Raw genomic sequence first — 25,252 nt, forward strand, 5'->3', positions numbered from 1 at the left:
TAAGGTAAAAAACAGGGACCAATATCTTCCAGGAGCTCTGAGTGGGCAGGCTTTTCCTCTTAGGAGGAGGGCAGCAAAGGATGCTGTCTCCAAGGATCACAACAGTTTGCTTTGCATCAGAGCTCCCCATGCTGCTACCAGCTCAGCAGTCCTGCTCAGATAACAGGGAACAGGAAAGGAGTTCCATCATCCTGCCATGCCAGCACAGATGTGCAGCCTCCCAGCCACTCCACCAGCCAGGAGCAAGTGCTGCTGGGGAGCTGTTCCCTAGAAAACAAGACCAGTGCTGGATGGCTCAAGGGGGTTGTTTATTGCTACAGGAATGGGAACGGCTGAGTTCAAGTAAAAAGTGACAAAGTTCATTGGACTATCAGTGGGCTCCAGCCCCAGGGGAGGAAGCCTTGTGCCTCTGTGCACAGCTACAGCCTGGACATGTCCTGGGGCTCTGAGCTGGACTGGGGGTGGTTCTCCCATGGGCAGGCCCAGCCTGCGCTCAGGGGGGACAGAACCACAGGTCCTCGCACCAGTGCCCAGTTAATGTGTGGGACTCCACGGGGCAGATGTGCCCTGGAGGGAATGTATGAAAGGAATGGCTGCCCACTTTGGTGGTGCCTTAGGAACCAATTGGTCACCCCTCAGGGCCAAGTCTGGGATGCTGGTAGGAGGATTGTCCTAGGAGGGTAAGACATGGCAAAGGGCATGATACCTTTTCAGGAATGCTCAAAGAGGGGCCAGGCTGGGCAGAGCAGCCTGGTGGAACTCATTCCTGATCACCTGGTTCCTGCAGTAACTTTGCTAGTGACTGCTATTCTCCAGCCTGTGTGCTTGTCAGGGCCTGCAGAAAGGCCACCCCATGTGATGAACCACAGCACCTCACCAGGTTGCTCTGCAAACTAGTGGCTGAGTCATGGGGTGGCCCAGTGCTTCGGGCCACAGTCCTAGGTTGGCTGCCTCAGTGATAGCGTCCTGTTATCTGAGGGACCTGCCAGGGCTGCAGCCTTGAGCCCGCTGGCAGCAGAGGACTTTGCTCCACACCATAAAGTGAGACACAGGCCAGAGGGCAAGGAATACAAAGATTAGGACTGGGGCAAGGTGGAGAGGAAAGCTCCAGCATCCATAGGTGCCTCAGCCCACAGGCTCTGGTTCTGATGTGGAGATGATGGAGTGCAGAGTTGAGATGGTCTTCAAGAAAGAGTCCAAGCCCTCGGAGCCCAGGTTGTCAGCCAGTCCTGGTTCTGCTGGTGCAACTGGATGGCGGGTACCACCGGTGTCATGGCACATTTCCCTGGCCCAGAGGCACCACCACCTTGTCCAGCCAGAGCAGGGTGTGCTGGGCCATGCGCAGCTGCCGGCGGTGGATGCGGCGCAGCCGCAGGAGGTAGAGGACGATGGCCAGTGCTACCACCAGGATGCAGGCAAAGAAGAGATAGTGGTTGTAGACAAAAGAGAGGCGCAGCCAGGAGGCATGTGCTTGCCGGATGCTCTCCTGACGGAGATCCCTGTGGAGAGAAACATCAGGACTGGCCAGGGTCCTGCCCCCTTCTGGGGATGGCAAAGCCCTCACCTAGTGCAGTTACACCTACTCCTCCCCAACCACCCTTCCCTGCATGATGCCATCAGTGAGCCGACAGTACCTGAGTGGCAGAAATCTTGTCTTGTAGAGGATGGCTCCCAGTGTCCACTGCACCTCCCGGTCGTACACCAGCTGGGCCGTGCGCAGGCTCGGGTAGTCCAGTGGGAACTGGAAGCCCTCGTGAAGGACTTGGTACATCCAGGCTGATTTGAAGCACTGATACCTGCAAGGCACAGCACACAGGAGCATCAGCCAGACATTGCCACCTGCACTAGTCCCTTACCACTGCAAAAGCCTCCCAGGAGGTCCAGCCATGGCATCCCCCAGCAAATCCATTTACTTCAGCCGGTGCTGGTCAGCATGCGCTGAGTAGAGGCCACCACGGAAACGCTGGGTCAGCACCTCCCACCGCTGGCTGCAGTACTCCTGCCACAAGGAGAAGGTGGGGTTCAGAGCAGAGAAACAGCCCTCACTCCCAGCCCCATGTACAGCAGCTTCCCAGCCCCTGGGCTGGGGCAGCACCCACCTGGGCAGCGGAGGTGAAGGTGGGGGCACTGTATTGACCCCCCAGGCGCAGCACGTCCTCGGTGCAGTAGAAGAACTCAGAGAAGCCATAAAACTCGCTGTTGCTGAAGTCGATGGGTGCTTTGTAGGCCCCCAGCAGGGAGTCCTGGCTGCTGTTGGACCCTGCCAGGAGGGGCTGCAGCAGCTTTGCACAGGCCTGCCAGTCCCCTCGTCCCCGCACGTACAGGGTTTGGCCACCCCTTGTCACCGTGTCCTCCAGTCCCACAGGTAGGCAGGGGTCCAGGAAGGGCATCTTGGGGCTCAGCCCTGTCTGCTGGCTGTGCAGGCTGGAAAACAGTCCAGAAAGGAACAGCAGTTGCCCAGGGGGTTCTATACTACCTCCCAAAAGCCTAGTCTAGCACTGTCCCACATCCAGATACCCCTTACACCAGACCAGGCTGTGTCCCCTTGTACGCCGCAGTGCTGGCGCCTGCCCTGCCACCTCTTGCCAAGCTGAACTCGCCAGACCTGTCACGCTGACCTGCAGCTACATGCTCCAAGCACCTGTAGGGTGCAACAAGGCACAGCCCACCCCACCCAGCTCACAGGGATCTGTACCCCTGCATAGCCCCTGGGGATCTGGAGGCAGTTTGCTCCCGGCACCGGAGTACCTGGGCACCAAGCCTCTCCACCTCTGGCAACAGCTTCACGTAGTGCTCTTGGAAGGAAAGGAGAGACAGGAGACAGAGAGCTCGAGGTGGGGACGCAATGGAAAGATGTGCTGAGTGAATCGGTGCTGGAGAAGGAGGGAAAGTCAGAGCAGGAAAAGCCAAAAGCCACTAAAGGAGCCCCCCCCGTAGCCTGTTACCAGGAGAGAAGGAGGAAGGCAGGGAGCTGTGGCACTGCTAACGCCTGCCAGACTTGGAAAAGGGCAGCACCCATACACCCTGTGCCAGCCCAGGCACCTGCTGCCGCCGCACAACTGCTGCCAACGTGGCTGTGGGAGCTGTTATTGCCACAGGCAGCTTTTGAGACACACCCAGGGGGGAGAGGGCAGCATGAAGGAACCAGCACCTCATTTCACAATGCCCCAGCAGGGGCACCGCTAGGTGAGGCAGCAATACCGGTTGTGCACATAGGTTTGGTTCAGCACCAGCTCCTCGTAGCGCTGCCGGGCAAAATTGCCCCCAAAGCCCAGGAAGGTGTTGACGTAGACACGGTACACGTGGCCAGTGTGCTGCACATCACAGCCCAGGTTGAATTCTGCCAGCAAGCTCTTAGCAGCTTCCTCCTAGGGACACAGAGAGGCCCTTGATCAGCGCAACCCAGGGAAGGCAGGGGCTGTCTTGGGGCCAACCAGGCACACACGCACCTGCTGAGGGGAGGAGACAGCTCCAGAGTCGGGCACTTCGTAGGCGATCTGCAGGGAGGCACCTCCCATGTCCAGGATCCCAACTGTTCGTTTCCGAACCAGGGACTTCCCCTGGTCCCCCAGTGCCACAGTGACCATTGCATCCTCCTCTGCAACCCACAGCAGCATGTCAGAGAGGGGCAAGGCCTGGGGCAGTATCTCCTCCCTTCCACCATTACTGCCCACAGCTGCCTGGTCCTGGCACTCAGGACTGGCCACACCCTGGCTTTGAAGATTCCCCCAAGGCATCCACAGGTGGAAGCCACTACAGAAACACTATCACGAACTCTCTCTCCCTGGTTCTTCTCCCAAAATGCTGCAGATGGCCCCCTCACACAGTAACCTGTGACCAGGGCAAGGCTCCTCCAAGTCCCAGATCCATTTCACACATACGACTGGGGTCAGGCATTGCTGCCTGCTCCAGAGGTTGCTCTTAGCTCCAGCACTGAGGCAAAGTCCAGCAGGGCTCTGGTCAGACCCTCCCAGCTGTTCTACAAGCAGCCAGACTCACCATCCTCGTGATCAAACCGTCCCAGGACAAAGTTGATGCCAATCCAAGCATAGACACCTGCACAAGACAGAAAATGTAATTATGACAATATACTAAAGAACACCAAGCAGTGCTCTGTGGTAGCTCCTACCTTCCTGTTTCCCTGAGATTACTTCTGCATGTGATTTGGAGAAGAGGAAATCAAACTCCAGGGGCACGTTTCTCACCAAGTCCTCCAGGATTGCAGCTTGCTGCCTGCAAGGGCATGGGAAAGGAACAGATGCTAGGGGACCTTCACCAGTAAGGCTGGTGAACAGACAGCAGGGATCATCCAGCACTGAACCCCCTGTTCAGCCACACAAGCCGTGCTGCTGCACCCAGCACGCTTTGGAGACAAGAAATACATCCATCTGTTTGAGACTCTCAGTAAAAGGCCTCTTCTCTCAACTCCCTCCCAGCATGCTCAGATCCTCCTTCTGCATCCCTCACTGCTTGCCCCAGCAACTTGCCCTTTCCTTTCTCAATTCTCTCCAGGATTCCCAATTTTCCCGAAGAGAGACAGCTGTTGGGGGTGAGAGATTCCAGGGTATCCCTGGCTTGCCTGACACGGGCCACAAACTCACCGCTCGGGCAGCAGCCGCATGCCCGCCGTGCACAGGATGTACAGCGGGGTTTCCTTGTGCTTCTGGGCCGGGACGTGGGCGGCCGCGAACCGGAGGAGCGGTCGCAGGTAGGGGGTGGCCCGCTCGGGGGCCGCCGCGGTCATGGAGATGCCTGTCCGGGGAAGGAGCTGTGAGAAACCCGCCCCTCGGTGCGCAGGGGGCTCGGGCTGGGGACGGACAGCGGCGGCACTCACCCGGTTTAATCTTCTTGACGACGGGGCGGCTGCTCCTGTCCCTCATCTGCTTGATGTCCAGCAGGTCGTGCGGGTTCCCGTTGTGCGGGGGCCAGAAGTAGACGAAGACACGGGATCCGCTGCTCCCGCAGTCCACCACCACGCCGTAGCTAAGGGCCGAGTCCTCGGTGTCGGTGGCCGTCAGCTCCTCCGCCCGCGCCAGGTACCTGGGGCAGGGTGGCGGGGCCGCTCAGCACCGGCGGCTCAGCAACGGCGGCCCCGCTTCCCCGGCACCCCGGCCCCGCTCACCTCTCGTCCCGCCGGGCGCCGCGGGGCGGTGCGGCCCAGCGGCGGGGCACGGCGCCCGCCAGCAACAGCAAAAGCCCCAGGAGCAGGGCGAACCCCAGCGCCACCGGGCGCTGCCGCGGCCCCGGGCACGGTCCCGCCGAGCGCCACGACAGGCAGGAAATACCGATCCTACAGGGCAAAGGCCACACCTCAGCACCGGGACCGCGCCGGCACCGGCCCTCCGGTGCGGCCCGGCCCCCCTCACCTGGCCATGTGCGCCCGCCGCCGCCCGCCCGCGCATCGCCGCTGGCGGCCCCGCCGCCGGCACCGGCGGACACGTCACCGCCGCCGCCGCCGCGCCCCGCCGGGCGGAGATCCGCCCACCGCCGCACGGGGACCAATCGGCGCCGCCGACCCCCGCCTCGGCCACGCCCGTGCGGCCCGGCGACCAATCGGATCGGGGAGAGACACGCCCCTTCCCCCCCAGGCTGGCGGGGCGGGGCCCGGCTTCGCCCTTGCTCCCGCACCCGACCTTCGCCGTGGGGCGTCACGCGGGGGCCCCCAGCCAATCTCGGCCGCCCAAATAAACAGCACGCGCCGACGGCCGGAGCGGCGGGCCCACCGGCCAATGGCGGCTCTCGGGCCGGCCAAAGGTCGCGGGCCCGCCGGCCAATGGGCCGCGCGGCGGGGCGGGCCGCCAAGTTGGAGCGCCCAATGGGCCGCGCGGGCCGGCAGGGCGGGCAGTCCCGTCAGCCAACGGGCGGCGCGCTGGGGCGCGCCGGAGGGAGCGGCCAGCCAGTGGCGGCGCCCGGGCCGCGGCGGCGGCGGCCAATGAGCGCGGGGCGTTCGGGCTGTGCGCGGCGGGCCCAGCCAATGGGGGCGCTGCGAGGGCGGGCCCCGGGCGGTGGCGGCCAATGGGCGCGGAGCAGGGGCGGGGCGTTGCGGGAGGCGGTGTGGCCGGGCCGGGGCGGTGGCGGCGGCGGCGGCGGCGGCGCGATGGAGCTGGGGGCGGGAGCGGGGGCGGGCGCGGGCCCCGGCGCGCGGGGTGGCGCGGAGTCGGGCCGCGTCCTGCTGCTGCTCATGGGCAGTGGTGGCGGCGGCCCGGGCCGGGCGCGGCGAGGCGGCCCGGAGGCGGAGGTGTCGCCGGGTCCCGGTGCCGGCCCGGGGGGCCCCGAGCCGCGCTCCCCGCCCGCCCCCGACTACGAGGCGCTGCCGCAGGGCGCCGCCGTGTCCACGCACATGCTGGCGGGCGCCGTGGCGGGCGTCATGGAGCACTGTGTGATGTACCCCATCGACTGCGTCAAGGTGCCGGTGGCGCGGCGGGAGGGGCGGGGGCGGCGCGGCGGGTGCCCCGGGCAGGGTCTCAGGAGCCGCCCGGGCGGGCCCGCCCTGTGTTGCAGACGCGGATGCAGAGCCTGCAGCCGGAGCCCGCCGCCCGCTACCGGAACGTGCTGGAGGCCCTGTGGCGCATCGCCCGCACCGAGGGCGTCTGGCGGCCCATGCGGGGCCTGAACATCACGGCTACCGGCGCTGGGCCGGCGCACGCCCTCTACTTCGCTTGCTACGAAAAGTTAAAAAAGACGCTGAGCGACGTTATCCACGCGGGGGGCAATAGCCATGTGGCCAACGGTACCGGCCCCGCCACGCCGGGGGGGGAGCGGGGCGGGAGCGGCAGGTGTGGCGGTCAGGCTCGGTCCCGGTGCGGGGTCGGGGTGCCGTGGTTGTCCTAAAGCCCTGTGCTCTCTCCAGCCGCGAGCCACAGCCGCACGGCACCGGGCAGGGGAAGCACCGCTCCTGCGCCCGCTGGAGCTGCTGCCAGGTATCTGGCATGGAGCAGGTCGGTGGCCCTGGCCCAGGAGGATGGCGGTGGATGAGAGCTTCCTGCAGACAAGCCGGGACTGGCCGTGGCCCTGTGGGTTGGCAGTGCCAGAGCTCGCCTCAGGAGTGCCACGTGGGTTTGGAGCCTGTCTCGCCATGGTGCCCGTTCCGTCTCAAGGAGCTGCCACAGTAGGGAGAGCATGGGGCTGAGGGGAGAGCAGGGCACGTTCTGCCCTTGGCAGGCACGTAGCAAAGTGCTATGTTGGGCTGCTCCTGCACGGGACATGGGGACACCATCCTAAGGGCCCCTGCCATCTGGTGGCATTGTCCTGTCCCTCAAGGAATGGACCCAAGTGAGTCCCAGTCAGCCCACAGGACTTGACAGCCTGTCACAACCCTCTGCCTCTCCTGATCTCTCTCTGGGTGGGAACCACTGAGGACCAGCCTGCCTTTTGGAGGGGAGATGGAGGCTGCCTTCAGATCTCACCCACTTTCAAGGGCCTCCTGTACTTTGGCAGGGGACTCGGGGCTGTGGTGGAGCCCCGGGGTCCCTCACCTTTCCCCCCCTCACATGTGGCAGTTCTTGTTTTGCAGGTGCAGCCGGGTGTGTAGCAACGTTGCTCCACGATGCAGCCATGAACCCTGCTGAAGGTAACGACGGTCCTGGCCTGCCAGGGAGGGGAGGAGCAGGGTCTGCCTGAGCCTCTGGGGTCCCCTCGGTGGCATGGAAGGTGCTCCTGTTGCTTTCCTGACTGCAAGGATCCTTTAGGGTCACGTGGGTCCTCTTAGGGATGCTAGTGGCTGCCTGTTATGGACAGGGTGGGTAGAAGAGATTAACTTGGAAGTGCAGCACACCCCAGCTTAGGAGGAGCTGGGAGGGAATGGGCCTTTCACCCAGGAGTTTGGCTGGGGACTGTTACCTGGAACAGGGAAGAAGTCAAGAGAGATGTGATCTGCACTGCTAAAGTCATTCCAAGTGTGTTGAAGCTGGGCACTGCTATGGTGAGAACTCTGGAAGACGTGGTACGGTTGTGGGCCTGTGTTCAAGAAGAAAATTAAAAGAATGGGATACAAAAACATGCTAGAGACGTTGGGAGAAGGGAGATCTTGTGGAATGTCTGGAAGATGATGATTTTGTTGAGCCTGGTATGTATGAAAAAAACAGAGTTTGCAATTTAAGTCTGTGAACGTGGTGGGAAAAGGAGGAATAATGAGGAAAGGCCAGTCATGAAGGTATTTTTTCCTCTTAAAATTGGAGAGCTTGCGACAGTTCAGGCTCTAGCTGATGTGGGCCCAGCAAGGCTCGTGCCTGCCCACTGCATGGCTGGGACTCGAGGAGCAGGCAGCTGGCTGGCTAGACCGATGTCATTCCTTCCCTGGAGCTTTTCTTGTCATGACTGTAGTAGTTTATAGTCACATCATTTTTATTTCCCTGTGGTCATGTTGAGATAGGAGGAGGCAGGACAGGGGCGGGCTCTGCTCTAGGCTTCCTTGTCCTGCTCTTGGATGTATTGGGGGGTTTGGCATCTGAATTTTGCCCTGGAGTGGCAGCGTTTCGGCAGTGGCTGCAAACAGTTCCTGGCTGGTGAGCTCTGTGATGTGCTGTGGTTATTCTGGGCTTCAGTGGGGGTGGCTGGGGAGGGACAGTATTATCCAGATAGAGAGCTGTCTGGAATATAAAAGGACTGAATGCAGAGCAGGTTCTTCAGCAGTTGCTCGGGAGTGAGGCTGGATCTGCAGTGTAACTGACGGGGTATCGAGATGTTCCCTGGGGCTATGGCAGCTGCAGGGTTTGAAGGTGGTGATGTCTGTCTGACAGGGAAGCTTCAGCAGATCTAAATGGCTGGAGTCCTGTCTGGGGACACCCAGTGCTGCTGGTTCAAGTTGTCTGTCATTAGCTCTTAGGCCCGCGTGACCAAACTCCAGGCATTTGGAGGGGAAGCCTGGCTTCATGTTTACCCTTCTCTTTCCTCTTCCTCTCCATGCCTGGGTCCTGGCTGCTGCTGCTGCTGGCTACCACTTTATGTCCCAAGTGGTCAAGCAGAGGATGCAGATGTACAACTCGCCTTACCAGCGTGTGATGGACTGTGTGCGGGCTGTGTGGCGCAACGAAGGGGCCGGAGCTTTCTACCGCAGCTACACCACCCAGCTCACCATGAACATCCCCTTCCAAGCCATTCACTTCATGACCTACGAGTTCTTGCAAGAGCAGCTCAACCCCCACAGACAGTACAACCCAGGCTCTCACGTGGTCTCTGGAGCCTGTGCGGGGGCTGTCGCTGCCGCTGCCACTACGCCTTTGGACGTTTGCAAAACACTGCTCAACACCCAGGAGTCCTTGGCCCTGAGCTCCAACATCAGCGGACACATCACAGGCATGGCTAATGCCTTCAGGACGGTGTACCAAGTGGGCGGTGTGACCGCCTACTTCAGAGGGGTCCAGGCCAGAGTCATTTATCAGATGCCCTCGACAGCGATTGCCTGGTCCGTGTATGAGTTCTTCAAATACATCCTCACCAAGCGCCAGGAGGAGCGTCGGGCTGGGAAGTGAGCCAGAGCCAAATGCTGTTCCAGACCTGCCTCACACCCCCCTCCTGGTTTGTCTTCTGACCCCTCTCCCTTTCAGTTTGGTTTGTGTTGAAGAGAGGGGGCAGTGAAGCCCTTTGGGGTTTAGCGATGCCGTTTTTTCCCTGTGACTGTTGCAGCTCTGCTCAGGCTGCACAGCTTGCTCTCTCCCAGGGTCCTCCACGACACCCTGCTGGGAGCTGCAGCCCAGGTCACATTCCCTCGCACTTTGGTGGAGCTGTGCTCCTGTCTTTCCCTTAACCACAATGTCTCACACAAAGCTCACCCCTCTTCGGAGGGGAAGGTGAATGTCCTGCCCGGCTTCTGGCAGGGCCAAGCTGAGCTCGCAGTCGCCAAGGAGGAGGTGATGGCGGATGCTGGGGGCTTTGTCTGGCCTTTGGCTGAAGCGAAGTGTAAGCCTTGGCCGTTGTCTTGTAGCACGCACACGTGATGCTGACTGCCATGGTGGTGGTGGTGGGTGAGGGGGAGGATGGCACTTGAGGAGGGAGCCTGTAGGTTTGTTTTTGTTCCTGCTCTTGACACCTCCAATAAAAACAGTTCTGCTCTATCCTCATGTCCCATTCTTACTCCAGCATGGCCCAGCTCCTGGCACTGTGGCTTTCTGATTGTGCCTGGTGCTGAGCTCTTTTGATGAATGCCAAAGCAGGGAGGGAAGTGGGGTCTGGAGGTGGTGGTGGGAGAAGGGGATCTGCCTAGCCCAGTCACCCTGGCAGCGTGCAGGGATGAGGGTGTTGCCCATCCCGTTTGGCTCATGATCCGTCACCTGCTGCTGGTGTGGGTTGTGACTCCACGGGGGAAGCTGAGGTTTATGCTCCACAGCCAGGTAGTCCCACACCCTCAGTCTGAGTAGGAGTCCTCAGGATGCTTCCAAACTGCTCCGAATGGAGCTGGTGGCAGGAGGGTCCTGAGTTGTGTGTGTCAGGAACAGCACGGGAATTTGGTGCTGAGTGATGGTGGAGGGTTTTCTGCACCTCATACAGGAGATTCGGGGCTTAGCAGCACTTTTACCCACTCATTTTGAGTAATTAAACTAGTTTGATGCTTGATGAGCATCTTAAAATTCTATCAGCACACTTGCTCAAATTGCTAGTATTTTTTCCAATCTAATGGTAATTAGAAGAATAACTTGGTTTTCTAATGTGTTGTTAGTTGTCTTGTTACTCATTTATTTTAGGGTCCCACCCAACTCTGGAGCTGTGAACTATCCTCACTCTGTTGTGTGCCGAGCATTAAAGCATTGCCTCATTGTGCTGACCTGCCCAGAGCAGAGCTCTGGGTTTCTTGAACAGGGTGCTCGTGGGTGATGCCTGACTCTCCCAAGGTGCATGCAGGAGTGGCATGTGTCACCCAGTGCCATGCCCAGAATAACTCCCTGGAGGAAATGCATTCACGGCCATGGTATGTGCAGATGGTGGGTGTCCGGGTTGGCTTAGGCCTGCTCCAGAGGGTCTGCTGGCCTGGCCTGCACATAGGGCTGCTGGAGTGGATTATGGTGAGGACAAAGAGGGGTTTTCTGCAGCTAGAAAAGCTCCTGGGTGAGCAAGGGGGATGCACAGCCCTCAGGGCCATTGGGCTCTATCACTGCTGGGGGACTGGAGGGCAGGGACCCCTGCACTGCAGGGCTGGATGTTGGCACCCTGCCCAAGCCCCAGCCCAGCACAGGATCCCCCTTTCCCTTACACATCTCTCATGCCCTGGTTCCTGAAGGTGGTGAGGAAAGCTGAGTGACCTCCTGTGGGATTTTTGGTGGCTGCCTGGCAAGTCTGGGTGCCCCTGGGACAGAGCAGCCACAAAGCACTGTTCTGCAGCCCTGCTCCACCTGGGCTGTGTGCTGTGCCCATCCTCTGCTCCCTGGCATGGGCTGCAGGCTCTGGTCCCTGTTTTTTCTGCACAAGCAGAAGAATGAGAAACTCCTTAAAGACACAAAATCCACTGGAGGTTAAGAAGTTCAAATTTTCCCACCATTTCAGGAGCTGGGGCTTTAAAGAAATAGTCTGAGTATTACAAGATTTGGCAGCCCTGCGTCTCCTCCGCCCAAGAGTGAGAAGCAGAGATGGCTGGGAGAGACCAGGGCAGGATTAGCTGGGTGGGCAGGGCATGAGACAGGACTTTGCAGAAGATGGGTATGACTGGTCTCTGCCAGGACGCGTCTCTCTGCCCAGGAGCTGAAAGCTGTTGGCAGCAGAGCTGCAGCTTTGCCTTGAGCCTTCACCGTGCACTGGGGCAATGACAAACCCCGTGGAGGGAAAGGCATAAATGGACTGGGGCTGGAGGAGGATTCACACTATTAAATCCATCAGCTGCTGGAAGAGGCTCTATAAATGTCAGCATGTAAAGGCATGATTGAAAGTGTCTCCAGGATGTTTCCTGGAACTGCCCACAGAAGTGCTGGGGAAGGAGTGAGACCCCCAGGAATGGGGAGATAAATCAGCACAGCACAGAGATGCTGTGATGTGAGTCATTGGCCTTAAGCAGTCCCCTGGCAGGGGCATGGCCTTTCTGGTCTCCTGGCACTTTGCCAGCTTATCCAGCAGCATCTGGGTGTCCCCAGTGCAGGCAGCAGCAGCCCTGCGGGGAATGGGACTGCCTGTGATGGGTTTGGCCTGCAGGGAGAGCAGAGCTGCCATGGGGATTCCCAGATATCCCTTGGCTAGGCCACAACAGACAGGAAAAATCCCCTCTCCTGTCTGCCACCCTCTGAGCGGAACCTCTGCCACAGACCCCTGGCCGTGGCGGCATGCAGCTGCTCCCTGGCTCTGCCAGGGTGGGGATGTTCCCTTGCCTCATGGCCTGGTTCCTCTGGCACCTTTCACATGATGAGATGCCTGGAGATAACAGAGCTATTGGCTGGTTCAGCTATGGCTGCTGCCTTTCCAAGGCCTGCTAATACCTCGGTGTAGCTGTGCTGCTCTGGGGCTGTCCTATGGCCTCTTAGGTATTTGGCTGCACTTCGAGTGAGATCCCTCCTACAGCCTCTTCTGAGTAAAGAGACTATTTTTGGCTTTCCAGCAAGGAAGCTATGCTCAGCCCGGCAGAGTTTTGGAGACAATCCCTTTTCCTTTCACTTCCCTGCAGGTTCCCCAGCCACATCCACCGTGGGCAGGAATGTGCTGCCTTGCCTTCCTGTGTCCAACTGCCCTTCGAGCCCTGTCCTGCCACTGGTGTTGGTGTCGGGTGAGTCCTGCAGCCCCCAAGCAGGCAGAGCATGGCAGCACTGCTGGCCTGGCCCTGCTCCGGGTGAGAGATCCGGGACTGCCGCAGCTGTGCTGTGGCACAAGTCCAAACTATTTCAGGCAGCCTGAGGTTACAGTGCCAGGAGCAGCTCAGGAGCCCCTGGCTGCCTCCCTGGGGTAACTGGAGATGACTGCACTTCTGCAGGTTAAGGGCAGAGCTAGGGTGAGGAAAGCTGGGGAGGGTTCATCTTCCCCAGAGAGGGAAGGGGATATCCCTCCAGTGTGTCTGCCTCGTACTTTCAGCTGGGGGCCAGTGGGCTCCTGAGCTGCTCCTGTCTTGAAGACCCCACACAGGGCACTGGGGTCCCAGCCCTCAGGGACTTTTGGCACCCCAGTTTGGGAGCAGGTGGGGGCAAAGGCACTGCCCTGTCGAACCACATCCCTGCCCTGTCTCTGCTGGCACCCTGGACTGTCTGGAGCTTTCCTGCCCCCCATCCCCTCTGCGCTGGATGCCTGACAGCTCTGTTCAGTGGGAAGACGTGGCTGGAGCTCATGGAGAGCAGAGAGGTGGGCTCTCAACCCACCCTGGCTCTGGGATTCCTCAGGACTCTGTCAAACCCCAATAAAGTTGTACAAGTTCTCATGACCTCACGGCCTTACAGCAGTGGTAAATGTGAGCGCTGGGGCTGCCTGGAAACAGAGCAGATATTGCCTCTGGTGGGCCTGGGAAACCCTCTTCTGACCCATGTTGCTGCTCGGGTTAAACTGTGGAGAGACAACTCCTGGCTGAGCTGGTCCCAGCCTGCCTGGCTCAGTTCGAGCATGGCCTGAAAGGCTGTTTCCCTTTCTAGGCAGGGAATATAGCCTGAAAGGTAAAGCTGAGGCTGAAAGCCTGCCTTCTTGGCTGTAAAGAACCACTAGAGGAATCAATCCCCCGAGCTGGGACGACTCTTGACATGTCTGTTTTGATAGGGAGATATTGGTAATACCCATACTTAGTGCAGGGTTATGTGTTGAAGTCCTCCAACAAGGGGCTGCAAAGTGGCCCTGGGAAGATACTGCCTGAATAAAGCTGGCAGTGGGGTGTGAGAAGATGGCATGTCGTGTTGGGAAGGTGACAGAGGTGGGAGAAGAGCTGCTCCTGGGCTAGATGGGGGTGGCAGCAAGGGTTACTCTCCCAAGTGTCTTCACATAGGTGAGGACAGCGGGGACAGCTCAGACATGCTGTGACACTACAGCCTGCTCTGGGATCATTCTCAAAAGCAGCTGAAGGAAAGGTTGTTCCAGGAGATTGTGGGAGGGGGCTCTGGCCTTAACCTCCTTGACCTAGCATGCCTCCAGATATTGCACTGGTAGCCAGCATTAGCCCCAGAGAAACCCTGCAATGCACCCCAGGACACTATGGCATTTGGACTGACATAAGAGCCTCCTGGCAGGGCACAGACCAACCACGTTTGTCATGGCTAGGTGGGTGCCAGGAGAAATCCAAATCCAAGCAGCCTTCCTCTCTGTCCCTGGCACCTTTGGGTGCCCATTAGACCCGAGCAGTTTGGAGCCTGGAGCATTGCCAGGGGCTATAAAAAAGGTAGGGAATTGGGCCAAAACTGGGCTGTGTCTTCATGTGGGACACAGCTCCCTCTGGTGAGGACACAGCTGTGACAGGCACCAAATGCTGGACGCCACAGCCATCATATGGTCAAGAACTTGCAGAACATTAGCTGGAAGCTGTGGGCAGTGCCAGGGCATCAGAAGGTTTAGAGGGGCTCCTGGCACTAGGTGAATTGCACCACTTTGGGACAGAGAAGATAATCAGAGCTGGAAATTTGCTGGGTATCTCACAGAGACACACTGGGTGCTCGTGCTCAGCTAAAAGAACGCAGTGCAAAGCATTGCTCCCTGGAAAGGGGCCTGCATGGTGGCTAGAGGCTGGCAGGGGACACCAGCCTTGTCTCCAGCTCTCCCACTGCACCCATGCAGTAGGGGCAGGTGGGTGCTTGCTTTTGCTGAGTGCACAAGCCCCGGTGGTGCTGCCCGGTGCAGCAGTGCTCCTGCGTGGACTGGAGACCCTCAGCTCCTGCTGGGCTCTGCCGTGGGGAGACACTAGTCTGTCCAGAGCCCACACAACCAGCCCAGCATTCACGATGTCCAGTCTGTCCCACTGCTGTTCCCAGCGGGGAGGCGAGACCCTACCTGGATGCTCTGCAGCCCTCCAAGCCTTGCAGGGGGACTCGGGCACCCCCGAACCGAGCCAGCATAAGCCGCGGAGCCCCCGCGGCGCGAGGTGGCGAGGACAGAGGGGTGCCTGTCGCTCCCTGTCCCCTGCAGCTGGCCGATAGATGGCGGTGGCGTATCTCGCTTGGGGACAGGCCCCGGGAGCAGTTGTCCCTGCTGGCAGCCCAGGGGACCTGAGGATTCCAGGCAGCACTTCGGGACCCCGCTGGCCCCGGCACCGCCTGCCTGCAGCAGCCTTGGGCGCGGAGAAGGGTCGTCCCTGGGGAAATGCCTGGGGGTTTTACTGCCTAAGCGGGGGATGGTGGCATGATGCAGCCGGGAAGGGCTCTGGCAGGCCACAAGGGCAGCTCTGACCTTCAGCAGCACTCTGCTCTGAAGGGGACAAAGATGCAGGCCCCCTCTCTGGAGGGATCATCTGGATCCCTTGTGGGATTAGAGTGGATCCCTCGTGGGATACCTGGATCTCTCATGGCAGCACTGTGCCCAGTCTCACCGTTGCAGGGAGAAGGAACGGCTAAAACATGCGAGTCCCATCACCCCACTTAGTCAGGTGTAGTTACTTTGATGCAATGACTCATCCAAGGAAGGGAGGTAGGTCCCTGGCCCTCGTGCTGGCAGACAAGTAGTGTGAGAAAGCCTCTCTGGAGCCTCCATAGCACAGGTACAGTATTTTAATTTAATTACCTGATCCATGGCTGGCCACAGCCTTCTTGGCACTGGAGAGTGCTTGTGTGACAACATCATATTGCCATTGCCAGGAGGAGCTTCCAGCATCTCTGAGACCTCTTAGCTCTGCAGAGCCCCGGTGGCCAAGCAGCCTTGGCAGCTCCCAGCTCAAGGCATGGAGTGGCTGCAGTGGGAAGCTCTGCAGAGCAGGAGCTGCCACTCCAAAATCATCCAAAATAGAGGGGCAAGAGCTGGGCACCACCCCAGCACACAGCTGGGTTCCCAGGCCCAAGGCAGCAGGAGGTGGCTGTCTCCGGGTTGAAGTAGATGGGACCAGAACTCAGCGAGGTCTGCCCAGGTCCGTGGGCAGCCTGGCCGGCTTCTCTGGGAGCACCCATCTCCCTCTGTGCCCAGGTGAGCTCCTTGCTGATGGCAACGAGTGGTGAAGAGAGAAGGATGAAGGATATGAGGGGGAGGGATGACCTCAGCAGCAGGGAGGGAGAAATGGAAAAAGATGACAGGAAGGAGAGGAAACCAGAGCATATCTGTGGTGCTGCGGAAGGAACAGCACTGCTCCTGTGTGATCCTGAGCATGATGGAAAGGCCTCAGAAAACCAGGCAGAACTGGGGTTTGGATCAAGCCTCCCCAGGAACCACTGGACAGAGACAAGTTCTGCTCATGGGCTCCTCCTTGGCCAGGAAACTTGAATGAAAAACACAACTGGAACCTGTGCACAGGGTGGGTCTGAGGCTTGCGAGTTAAAGCCTAGCTACCCCAAGAGTCCCTCCTTTCCTTTAAGTTAGTGCACTGTCTTAGAAACCTCATCCCTCTTGGAAATCAATTGGCAACTTCCATCTTGATTCCCAAACAGCAGTAAACCCCCCCGATCAACCAGGAAGAAATACACACCCTCTGCCCCTTGGTCATGGTCCTCCCCATCTCTTCCTCCCTGAAGTCCCTCTGCTATGCCACCATCACAGGATGGGACCATGTTGAAGGGATTTCCACCAGGGATTTCCTGGTGCCTCTCACCCCATGAGCAGCATCCCACTTTGCCCCAGGGTGTGGGGCACGTTACAGGCGGGCATTGCCTCCAGCACAGCCATGCAGCAACTTCCCTCCATTGTGTCTCCCCTCCCTGGGCAGCCTGTCCAATCTGCGATCTCCCACCATCTCCCTCCCACTGACCTGCACCAGCTGTTCCTCCTTTTTGGAGCACTTCGTTTCTGCCGCCCTACTCCAGGTCCTCCAGTACCGCTGGCTCTTTGTGCCACTTCGTACTCCCCATCAGCTCAGGGGCTCTGGGTGAGGCTCTGCAGAGGGGTCCCTCCCACTTAGCCCTTGCCCTTCCCCCAGTCTGAGCTGGTGGGACAGCTGGGATCTGTCCCAGGAATGGGGCTCGCTATGGTGGACATCTAGAAACTTCCACTGCCGTGCCACATCAGCCTGCAGTCAGGCCTCCCAGCATCCCCCAGCTGGGCACTGTTCCAGCTCTGCACAGGGAGAACAGGACTAGGGTTGTGACCAGGCACAAGTGGAGTGAGCACAATACTGACCTCACAGCTATGGCAATAATGGATGCTGTTGGTGCTGGATAATGCTGGTACTGCCCAGCATCGCCTCTTGCTACATAGTTGTGGGGTCTCCATGTGCCCCTTCCCTTTGCCTAACTGCCCATACTCTAGAGACTGTGACTACACACATGGGCAGCATGTCCCACACCAGGGCTCTGGTCTCATCCTGAGCCTCTGCGCACTGCTGAGATGCACTGGATTTCTAACCAGCTGCCAAATACTTTGAGATGATGTGTTAAGCTGGGAACTCCTCTCCAACACCCTGATTTTGGAGGAGCTTCTATTGTGGTTGCAGTTCCTCTGACTTGCACACCAAGGCATGAACTCACATGGGTCCCTTATCTTTATAGACAACAGTCTGGCAGAACACGGAGGAAAATGCAACTCTTTCCTATGGCAGAGACAAATCTCCTCAGCCTGACTGCTGCTGCAAAGAGAGCACATTACCTTTGTTCTTGGCTATCCTGTTTCTACCCACGAGACCACAAGGCCCTAACCACTCATCTCCTAAAGCCAAGAGTGGGGCCTGGGCTTCCTCTCCTGTGACACCTTACTGCCATCCAGCAAACAATCAGCTGGGCGTGCCGCATCCTCTCCCAGCGCCGGCCCCGTGGAGCCTGCCGGCCTCGGGGTGGCTCGTGGGACAGCGGGGTGCCGTGCCGAGACGGGCTCCGGGGCCTGCTGGTTGCCCACTCTGTCCCTGCAGTGCTGCACTGGAAAGAATTTCTCCGGTTCCCGTCAAATGGCAAACCCCAAGGGTGCACGTCCAGATTGAATGGTGGGAATGTGCAGCGTAAACCCGCGTTTAGTAGCGTGAACCGTCGTTACCTGCAGCTTCTGCGAGGCAGCCTGGTCCTCTGCTCGTGGCAGAGGGACTGTCACACAACAGACAGGGGGAGGTCAAGGGGACGTCACGGTGGGCAGCTCTGGGTAACAGGAGTAGCATATTGAGCCCCGGGTCTGCAATCGTGCCGGCGGCTTCAAGAAGGCTCCAATGGAAAGACCTCTGGAGATCCAGCGTCGCCGCCGGGCAGATGCGCGGGACGGCACGGGAGAGCTCCCGGCGCCCCTGGTCCCCGCTGCCGCCCGCGGTGAGCCAGACGGGGCTCTGCGGGTGTCCGGCCCTCCCCAACGGCCTCCGGCCCCGGCGGCGGGGCTCGGTGGGACCCGCACGGCACAGGCGGAGCCGCGGCAGCGGGGCCGCGACCGCCCCGAGAGCGCCGCGGCAGCGGCGACGGGACGGGCCGGCTCGGGACGGGGCTGGCGGGTGGGCGACCCCGCGGCCGGTCCCGCGGGGCTCGGGGGCCTCGGCCGCCCCCTCCCCCTGCAATCGAGCGAAATGGCTGAACATGTAGCAATAATGCCCCGGCATTCAGACTGCCCGGCCCGGCCGGCCCTAATCAGCGGCCCGCGGACCCCCCTCCTCTTCCCCTGCGCTCCCAGAAAGGGGAACAAAACCTAGCACGTTTCTGCAGCCCCCGCGCATAAAGCGCCGGGCCTGGGCCTCAGTGGGGGGCAAAGCGGCCCGTCAATCTCGGCGCCGGGGCCCCTTTGTCCCTCGCCTCCCTGCCACACCTTTTGTTCCCGAATCCAATAAGCGCCTATTCCCGCTACCTTCCTCGGCGGCTCCTTTCAGCGCCGGCCCGGCGGCCACAATGGGCCCGGCTCTGAGCTGCGCGGCCCCATTCAGCGCCCTTGGCACGCTCACAAGCCGGTCGGGCCGCCCTGCCCCGTGGGCACGACGCGGCGACCGTCCCGCCACCGGGCACCGACTGGTGGGCGAAGGAGGATCGGGTGGCGAATATTGCACCTGGTTTATTGACTGACTGGGCGAGCTGGCGCTGGCAGTGACCGATACAAAGTAGATAGAGGGGCCGCGGCACCACCGCGCCCCGCCGTCGGCTTTTTACAAGCAAAGCTGCTCCGCTAGCGCGGCACGATCGGCTCCGGCCCGCCCGGCTCGGCCGTCCGGCCGTCCGTCCCGGCGGCTCCGCGGTGCGGCAGCGCTTCGCTGCGGGCTCGGGAGGACCCGTTCTGCCGCGCCGCTCCGCTCCGTCCGTCGCCGGCCCCGCACCGATGCCCGCGGGAGTGCCGGGGTGCCGCTGCGCCGTCCCGCCGCCGCCTCCGGTCCAGGGTGCGCGGCGCGCAGCCGGGCTGCGGTGCGGGTGATAACGGGGCCCCGGAGCCGCTAGGCCGTCCTGTCGGTCCGCTCCCGACCCTCAGTGCGTGCGGGCTACCAGGCCCGAATGCCCTGCAGTGCTCCCTGGCCGCAGGACGGCCCCGCCGCCGCCTGGTGCAGCGGCTGGCCGCCGCCGCTGAAGCCCCCCAGGCCGCCCACGTTCACGAAGGGGCCGGCGGCCGCCGCCGGGCTGCAGGCGGCTTGCATGGAGGCGCCGCCGGTGCCTGCCGGGTAGGTGCAGCCGTAGCCGGGGTTGTAGGAGGCGGCGTTGCCATAGCCGTAGGCGGGGAAGCCATTGTAGGAGTAGGGCCCGTTGTACGCCGAGCTGTAGCCCTGCGACCCACCGAGGCACGGCTTGCCGTCGCGGACCAGCACGGGCACGGCCACCCTGCGCGGCGGCGGCGGGGCCGCGGGGCCGCCCAGCTCCAGCGACTTGTCCTGGCGCTGCCGCTTGCACTTGTAGCGCCGGTTCTGGAACCAGATCTTCACCTGCGTGGAGGTGAGCTTCAGGCTGCTGGCCAGGTGCTCCCGCTCGGGCGCTGACAGGTAACGCTGCTGCTTGAACCGACGCTCCAGCTCGAAGACCTGAGCCTGAGAGAAGAGGACGCGCGGCTTCCTCCGGCTCCGCTGCTTCGGCCTCTCTGCCTCCTCCGTTTTCTCCGTCGCGTCCAGCGGCTTCTTCAGGACGCAGCTCTCTGCACGGGGGAGCACAGGTCACGACTGCGCCTCGCAGACGCCGGGCGCTCGCTGCTCCCGCCGGGCCCCACCCGCGGGCGAGAGCTCCGCGCCGCGCCCCGGCCGACCCCGAGCCGCTACGCGCCCGTCGGGCCACCGCCGTGCGAGTGAGGAGGCAGTCCCGGGACCGGTCGCCTCCGACACCACCTGCGTTTGCGAGGGCCCGATTTGGGCGGCAGGGCCGGGCACGTCCCCTCCGGGGCGGCTGCCACGTTACTGCTGCGGCATCTCAAGGTGAGCCCCGGGGACACGCCGCGCACGGCGCCGGGCACCTGCTCCGCCGCCGGGCCTCGCCGCAGCGGGTGCGCGTTGGGCCCAACCCGCCCCGGTCCTCCCTCCCCACTACCAAAGCTGCGGGGCGCGGGCCTGATCCGGCAGCTCCGGATCGGGGCCTTGCGGAGGCTCTTCCCGCAGTGGCACTACCCAGGGAGATGGCGAGCCGGGCGCGGAGGAGGGCGGTGGCAGCCCCGCGACGGGCCGGTCCCGGCTCGACACGGCCAGGGGACGTGGACCGGTCTGGAGCGCCAGGACCGGGGCTTCGCGGTGCGATGCCCAGAGAGTTGGGAATTCACCACGGCGAGCTAGCGCGGGCCCGTCCCGGCGGGCGGTGCAGTGCGGGGGAGCGCGGCGGAGCCGATACTCACTTGGGTCGCGGACCGCGGGGTCCAGCTCTTCTCCCGGGCCGGGAGCCTCGCAGGAGCCACGCAGCACAGCGTGAACGTAGTTGTCGGCGGAGATCCGCGCGTCCGCCTGGCTGCCGGGCGCTGCCATAGGGCTCAGGTAGGAGAGCTTCTCCTCCTCCTCTTCCTCCTCGCCGTCGGAGAAGCGGGGGCCGTCGGCGGCCGCCAGCAGGCAGGCGGCGGGGTGGAAGTGGTGCTCCAGGTGGTGCGGGAGCTGGGCCCCATAGTGTGGGTCCTGCTGCTGCTCCAGGTTGAGGATGTCTTTGACAGAGAAAGGTGTGGAGGTGACGGGGCTCGGTAACATCATCGGGGCAGCGCAAGCGGCCAGGCAGTCCCGCGGGCCCGGCAGCGATCGGGAGGCTGCTCGGCGGGGAGCGCCGCTCCCGGTGCGGGGGGAGCGGGCAGCGCCGAGAGACAAGGGGCCGCGCCTGCTCCTGTCTAAGTTGCCTCCATTAGCTCGGCGCTGGGGGTCTGCGTTTTGTTACAGCTTCTGCAGGGACAGCCAAGGGCTCGGGAGCCTCCTCTGCCCCGGGCCGGCACGTCACGGCAAGGAGGGGCCGGGGGCGGCCTCGCCATTGGAGGGAGGGGGAGGCAGAGCCGGCCCCCTGCCCGGGTCCGGCCGCCCGGCCAGAAATAGCAATGTATTAAGGCTGTACTCGGGGAGGCCGCTTCCCCGCAGAGCGCCCCGCCGGCCCGGCACCCGCCCGGCGGGCGCGGGGACGGTGCGTCGGGGTCGGGGTTCCCGCAGAGAGCCGCGGCCGCCGCGCCCCCCAGTGCTAAGCACGTGTAGGTAGGTAGGGACCCCCGCCCCGGCGCGCCCCGCTGGCCCCTGCTCGCACACGGTTCGGTCCGGTGCCGGGAAGGGCCGACCTCTCCGGCCCACCAGCACGGCCGCCCGCCTGGCCCCGCAAGTGCGTCCCGCCGCTCAGGATGCGGCGCGAAGGCGAGGTTCGCCTCTGCCGCCCCGCACCCCTTCCGGAGCCGGCGGCGACCCCGCCGTCCCGGACGGACCGCAGCCATGCGACGTACACGTAGCCGACCCACTCTGCATTTCCCGGTGCCCCCGCAGACCCTCCGGCGACCGGCCAACCTGCAGGCCGCCCCAGCTCGCCGCGGCCGGTGCGACACCCGTTCGCACAGGGCAAAGCGCGCTTCGCCGCCGCCGCCGGATCGGGCCCCGCAGTCGCAGGCCCAGTCGGGGCGGACCGGGCCGAGCCGGGCGGGCAGCCTGAGGCCGCAGTAATGTGGGTCTGGGTGGGAAGAGCGATACCGCGTTTTTCGGTATTTCCTTTCGTTGTTTTTCGTTTTCTTTCGTTTCGTTTCATTTTCTTTCGTTTCTCCCTCCGGTAATGAGCGGCAAGCGGCTCCGCGGAGCCATCTCGCCCCTGTGTCGGCGGGTGACGCACCGAATGAGTTTGCCGAGCTCCTCCGCACTGCGGGTCCCCCGGCCGCAGGGCTGCGCCGGGCACCGGCCGAGCCCCGCGGTGCGGTGCGGGGTGTCGCGGCCTCTCGGCGCTCTCCGCGGCCTCCGGTGCCCTCCAAGGGCTCTGGGCTGCCGCGGCGCGGGGAGCGGGCGCACCGAAGGAGGGGCAGGGAGTCCCTGGTGAGATTTTTCGTTTTGATTAAAATCCTGCCGCCCCGCAGGGCTCGGATCGGCGCCGAGGGGAGGCCACCGGAGCCGGGCGCGTACGCCAGGCGCGTACGCCGGGCAGGTGAGTGTCCCGGCGCCGCGGCTTCGCGGGGCCTTCCCGGGAGCTTCCCTTGTGTTGTTACCGTCCGGCAGCTCCGCCGTTTACCGGCTCTGTCGGTGCCCTCCTTTCTTCGTCTTCCCGGACACCCATTTACTGGTGGCGCAGCCCGGGACGGGAACCTGAGTCTTGCACACTTCGCCGCAGCTCTTGTGCTACCGGTCCCGCGGCGGAGCCCGTTCCCGTTCCCCCGGCGCAGTGGACCGTTCCCCCCGCACCGCTTCAGACCTCTCGCCGTAAATCACGGCGATTCAGTTTCTTCTCGCCGCTCCCCGCCCGCTCCCGGTGCAGGACGCTCTCCTGCTGCCCGGACGGTGGACGGGGAAGGGCGTTCGCAGTAACCAGGCCTGACCGGGGCTCCACTCTGCCTCATGCCGCCGGTGCGCGGAGAAGCCCGGCGCTGACTCGCTGCCGGGGCCCCGAAAACAATTAGTAACAATTAGCTCCTTATCGGTGTTACACATCCGCCACCGTCCCGGGCCGCTCCCGCCAGCCTCGGGGCCCGGGGCCCGGCGGCCGCGCGGCGAGGGCAGGGCTCTGCACGGCGCCGCTCTCCCCGGCAGCCCAGCGGCGGGGAGAGCAGCGTCAGGGTCCGGTGCCCTCGGTGCTGGCGGCATTAAGGACTGCCGGCGGGCCACAGTCGATGTCCGCCTGGCCGGCCGGCCGCGGGAGAAGCAGCCTCTGTGCCGAGGGCGCGGCCCCGGCCGGCTCTGGGTCGCCTGGCGCCATCGCCCTTCCCACCCGCAGCCGGATCCCGGACAAGGGATCGCCAGGCCGATCGCCAGGCGCGGCCTACGGGCTCCGGGAGCCCGACCCAGGCAGAAACGACGCTTCTGGACGTGTCCCCGGCGGTGCGAGTGGTTCTCCCGCTGAGACCCGCTCATTTGTGCCGCCGCCGGCCACACGGACTGCTCGAAGAACCCAGGCCCCGCGGTGGGAGCAAGCCGCGGCCGGGCCCCGACAGGCCTGGGAGCACCCCGTGTTACCCCGGCCTTTCCTGCGGCCGCCTCATCACCCGTCGGTGCTCCCGGTGCGGTAACCGAGCCAGCGCCTTCCCGCCATGCCAGCCAGCATCCCCCCTTTGGTGGAGACGGGTCGGCGGCGAGTTTGCAGCTGGGAACTAGGGAGACGGTCGGGCCCGACAATGCCCGTAGCGGGCGGCTGGCGCCAAGGAGCACGACCGGACCGAGACGAGGAGTGCCGGGGTGCAGAAGACAGGGACGGGAAGAAGCGGGGCAGCCCCGGTACCTGCCGGCGGGTGTCGGCTCCGGGGCTTTCCCAAACCGGCTGGGCTGGGGTCACAGGGCTATTAATGGTTATTTTATTTATATCATTAGCGGCGTCCCCTGAGCTCTGTTTACAGCGGGGCCTTGTTGTCCCGGCCGTTCCTGCGCTCTGTTTAGACAGGGGATTATTGTAATGGATGGAGCTTGCCTTGCGGATGCTGCAGCGGAGCCAAGAGAGCCAAGAGCCCCCCCGGGCCCGGGGAGCGAGCAGCAGCCCTGCAGCGGCCGCGCAGATCGCGGCGGGCGGGCAGCCCATGCCCGACCCAGGGCGCCGGGCGCAGGCAGCCCGGTAGCAGCGGCCGCGGCCGGGGGCCTCGCTCGGGGCGATGCTATCAGTCCCGGGGCTGCTAATTGCTCCATTAGTCTCGCGGGTGCGGAGTGCTGGAGCCGGCCCCGCGCTAATGGCCGTAAACAAACAAACACACTAATCCGACCCTGTCTCCAGCCCCGGTGCTCAGGGAGCCAACGGGGGACGGCGGCGCGGCGGCGGAAGGCGCTGGGCGGGCGGTAGTCACCTGCCCGCCGCCCCGGGAGCCCGGCGGCCCGCGGGCTGGGGCCGCAGCCGGAGCAGACCCGCGCCGCCGGGAGCTGCCCTCCGCGCCCGGCTCTATTTACACAGAGCCTGCCCTTGTGTAAACGCTGCGCGCCGTGGTTTATCTCAGGGCCCGTCTGGTTCTCGTTCTCTGTCAGCAGCGCCCGGTGAAGGATGGCCCTTTCCCAGGAGCTCGGTCCTGATTTATGTGAGAACCGCAGCGCGCCGGGGACGCCCCCGCACGGCGGGGCCGGCGACGCGGCGCGGAGAGGCGGCGGTCCCAGGGCAAAAACAACCCCCCGCCGGGGCCGCAGGTGGGGACGTGCCCGTCCAGGCCCGCACCGTCCTCGCACGCCGCGGTCACCTGCCAGCAGTGGGCCCGCCCGGTCCCGCACGGCACGGCACCGCGCTCCGCCCGCTCCCGGCTCTGGCTCTCCCGCACCCAGCTTCGGCGCCCCGCACGGTGCAAGCGGGCGCGCCTGGGGGGCTCCGGGAGGAGCGAACACGGAGCGGCTCCGCCGGCAGCTCCCGACCCGGACGCCCTCCTTTAGTCCACCATCCCGGTCACATCTCCCGGGGGAAAGGATGGCTTTTATCCCTGCCTTGCCACTTGCCACAGGAATGACGCTTTTTCACAATTCTGAAAAGAAACGTTATCTGTATTCCTCAGGAGAGCAGAGGGCTTCTGCAGGCAGTAGAGCCAGGTCCAGGCAAGGGCTGCTGCATTCTCGCGCAGCAACAGGTTGTCTTCCACTGCTCTGTACCCTCCGTGCCCAGGCAGTGCCTAGACTGTCCTGCCCCTTTGGGTCTGCCACTTCACACCTGCCTCCACCTCTCTGGATCCTGAGAACCACCTTGCTTGGCTTGGCCGAGAACCAGCCAACTAATGTCCATTTTCTCGAGAAATACACTGCAGTATTTTCTTGCTCCATTGGCATTTG

The 25,252-nt window shown here is 62.9% G+C and overlaps 3 protein-coding genes across 4 annotated transcripts; 1 reads left to right on the plus strand and 2 right to left on the minus strand.

The window, feature by feature from the left end:
- Positions 1-287: 287 nt before the first annotated feature.
- On the minus strand, positions 288-5,462 carry ENTPD7 (ectonucleoside triphosphate diphosphohydrolase 7). 2 transcript variants are annotated; one of them, XM_064663006.1, is made up of 12 exons: positions 5,367-5,453; positions 5,123-5,290; positions 4,835-5,040; positions 4,602-4,752; positions 4,130-4,233; positions 4,000-4,056; positions 3,450-3,598; positions 3,202-3,368; positions 2,100-2,424; positions 1,914-1,999; positions 1,635-1,796; positions 288-1,499 (listed from the first exon to the last, which is right to left on the minus strand). In XM_064663006.1, the coding sequence occupies exons 1-12, from the start codon at positions 5,372-5,374 to the stop codon at positions 1,271-1,273; spliced, it is 1,812 nt and encodes a 603-aa protein (XP_064519076.1). In that variant the 5' UTR covers positions 5,375-5,453; the 3' UTR covers positions 288-1,270. The 2 variants fall into 2 exon arrangements, with proteins under 2 accessions (XP_064519076.1, XP_064519077.1); XM_064663007.1 differs by lacking the exon at positions 5,123-5,290 and having other exon boundaries at positions 5,367-5,462.
- Positions 5,463-5,758: 296 nt separating this feature from the next.
- SLC25A28 (solute carrier family 25 member 28) lies at positions 5,759-10,052 on the plus strand. The gene is made up of 4 exons (XM_064663019.1): positions 5,759-6,406; positions 6,502-6,730; positions 7,514-7,570; positions 8,953-10,052. Exons 1-4 carry the CDS (start codon positions 5,774-5,776, stop codon positions 9,468-9,470), a joined length of 1,437 nt encoding a protein of 478 aa, XP_064519089.1. The 5' UTR covers positions 5,759-5,773; the 3' UTR covers positions 9,471-10,052.
- An 8,318-nt stretch (positions 10,053-18,370) lies between these two features.
- Positions 18,371-21,742, minus strand: NKX2-3 (NK2 homeobox 3). The gene is made up of 2 exons (XM_064663027.1): positions 20,710-21,742; positions 18,371-20,025 (listed from the first exon to the last, which is right to left on the minus strand). The coding sequence occupies exons 1-2, from the start codon at positions 21,050-21,052 to the stop codon at positions 19,385-19,387; spliced, it is 984 nt and encodes a 327-aa protein (XP_064519097.1). The 5' UTR covers positions 21,053-21,742; the 3' UTR covers positions 18,371-19,384.
- Positions 21,743-25,252: the final 3,510 nt, after the last annotated feature.

The sequence above is a fragment of the Pseudopipra pipra genome, chromosome 8 (assembly GCF_036250125.1).
Source record: "Pseudopipra pipra isolate bDixPip1 chromosome 8, bDixPip1.hap1, whole genome shotgun sequence".
Taxonomy (NCBI): domain Eukaryota; kingdom Metazoa; phylum Chordata; class Aves; order Passeriformes; family Pipridae; genus Pseudopipra; species Pseudopipra pipra.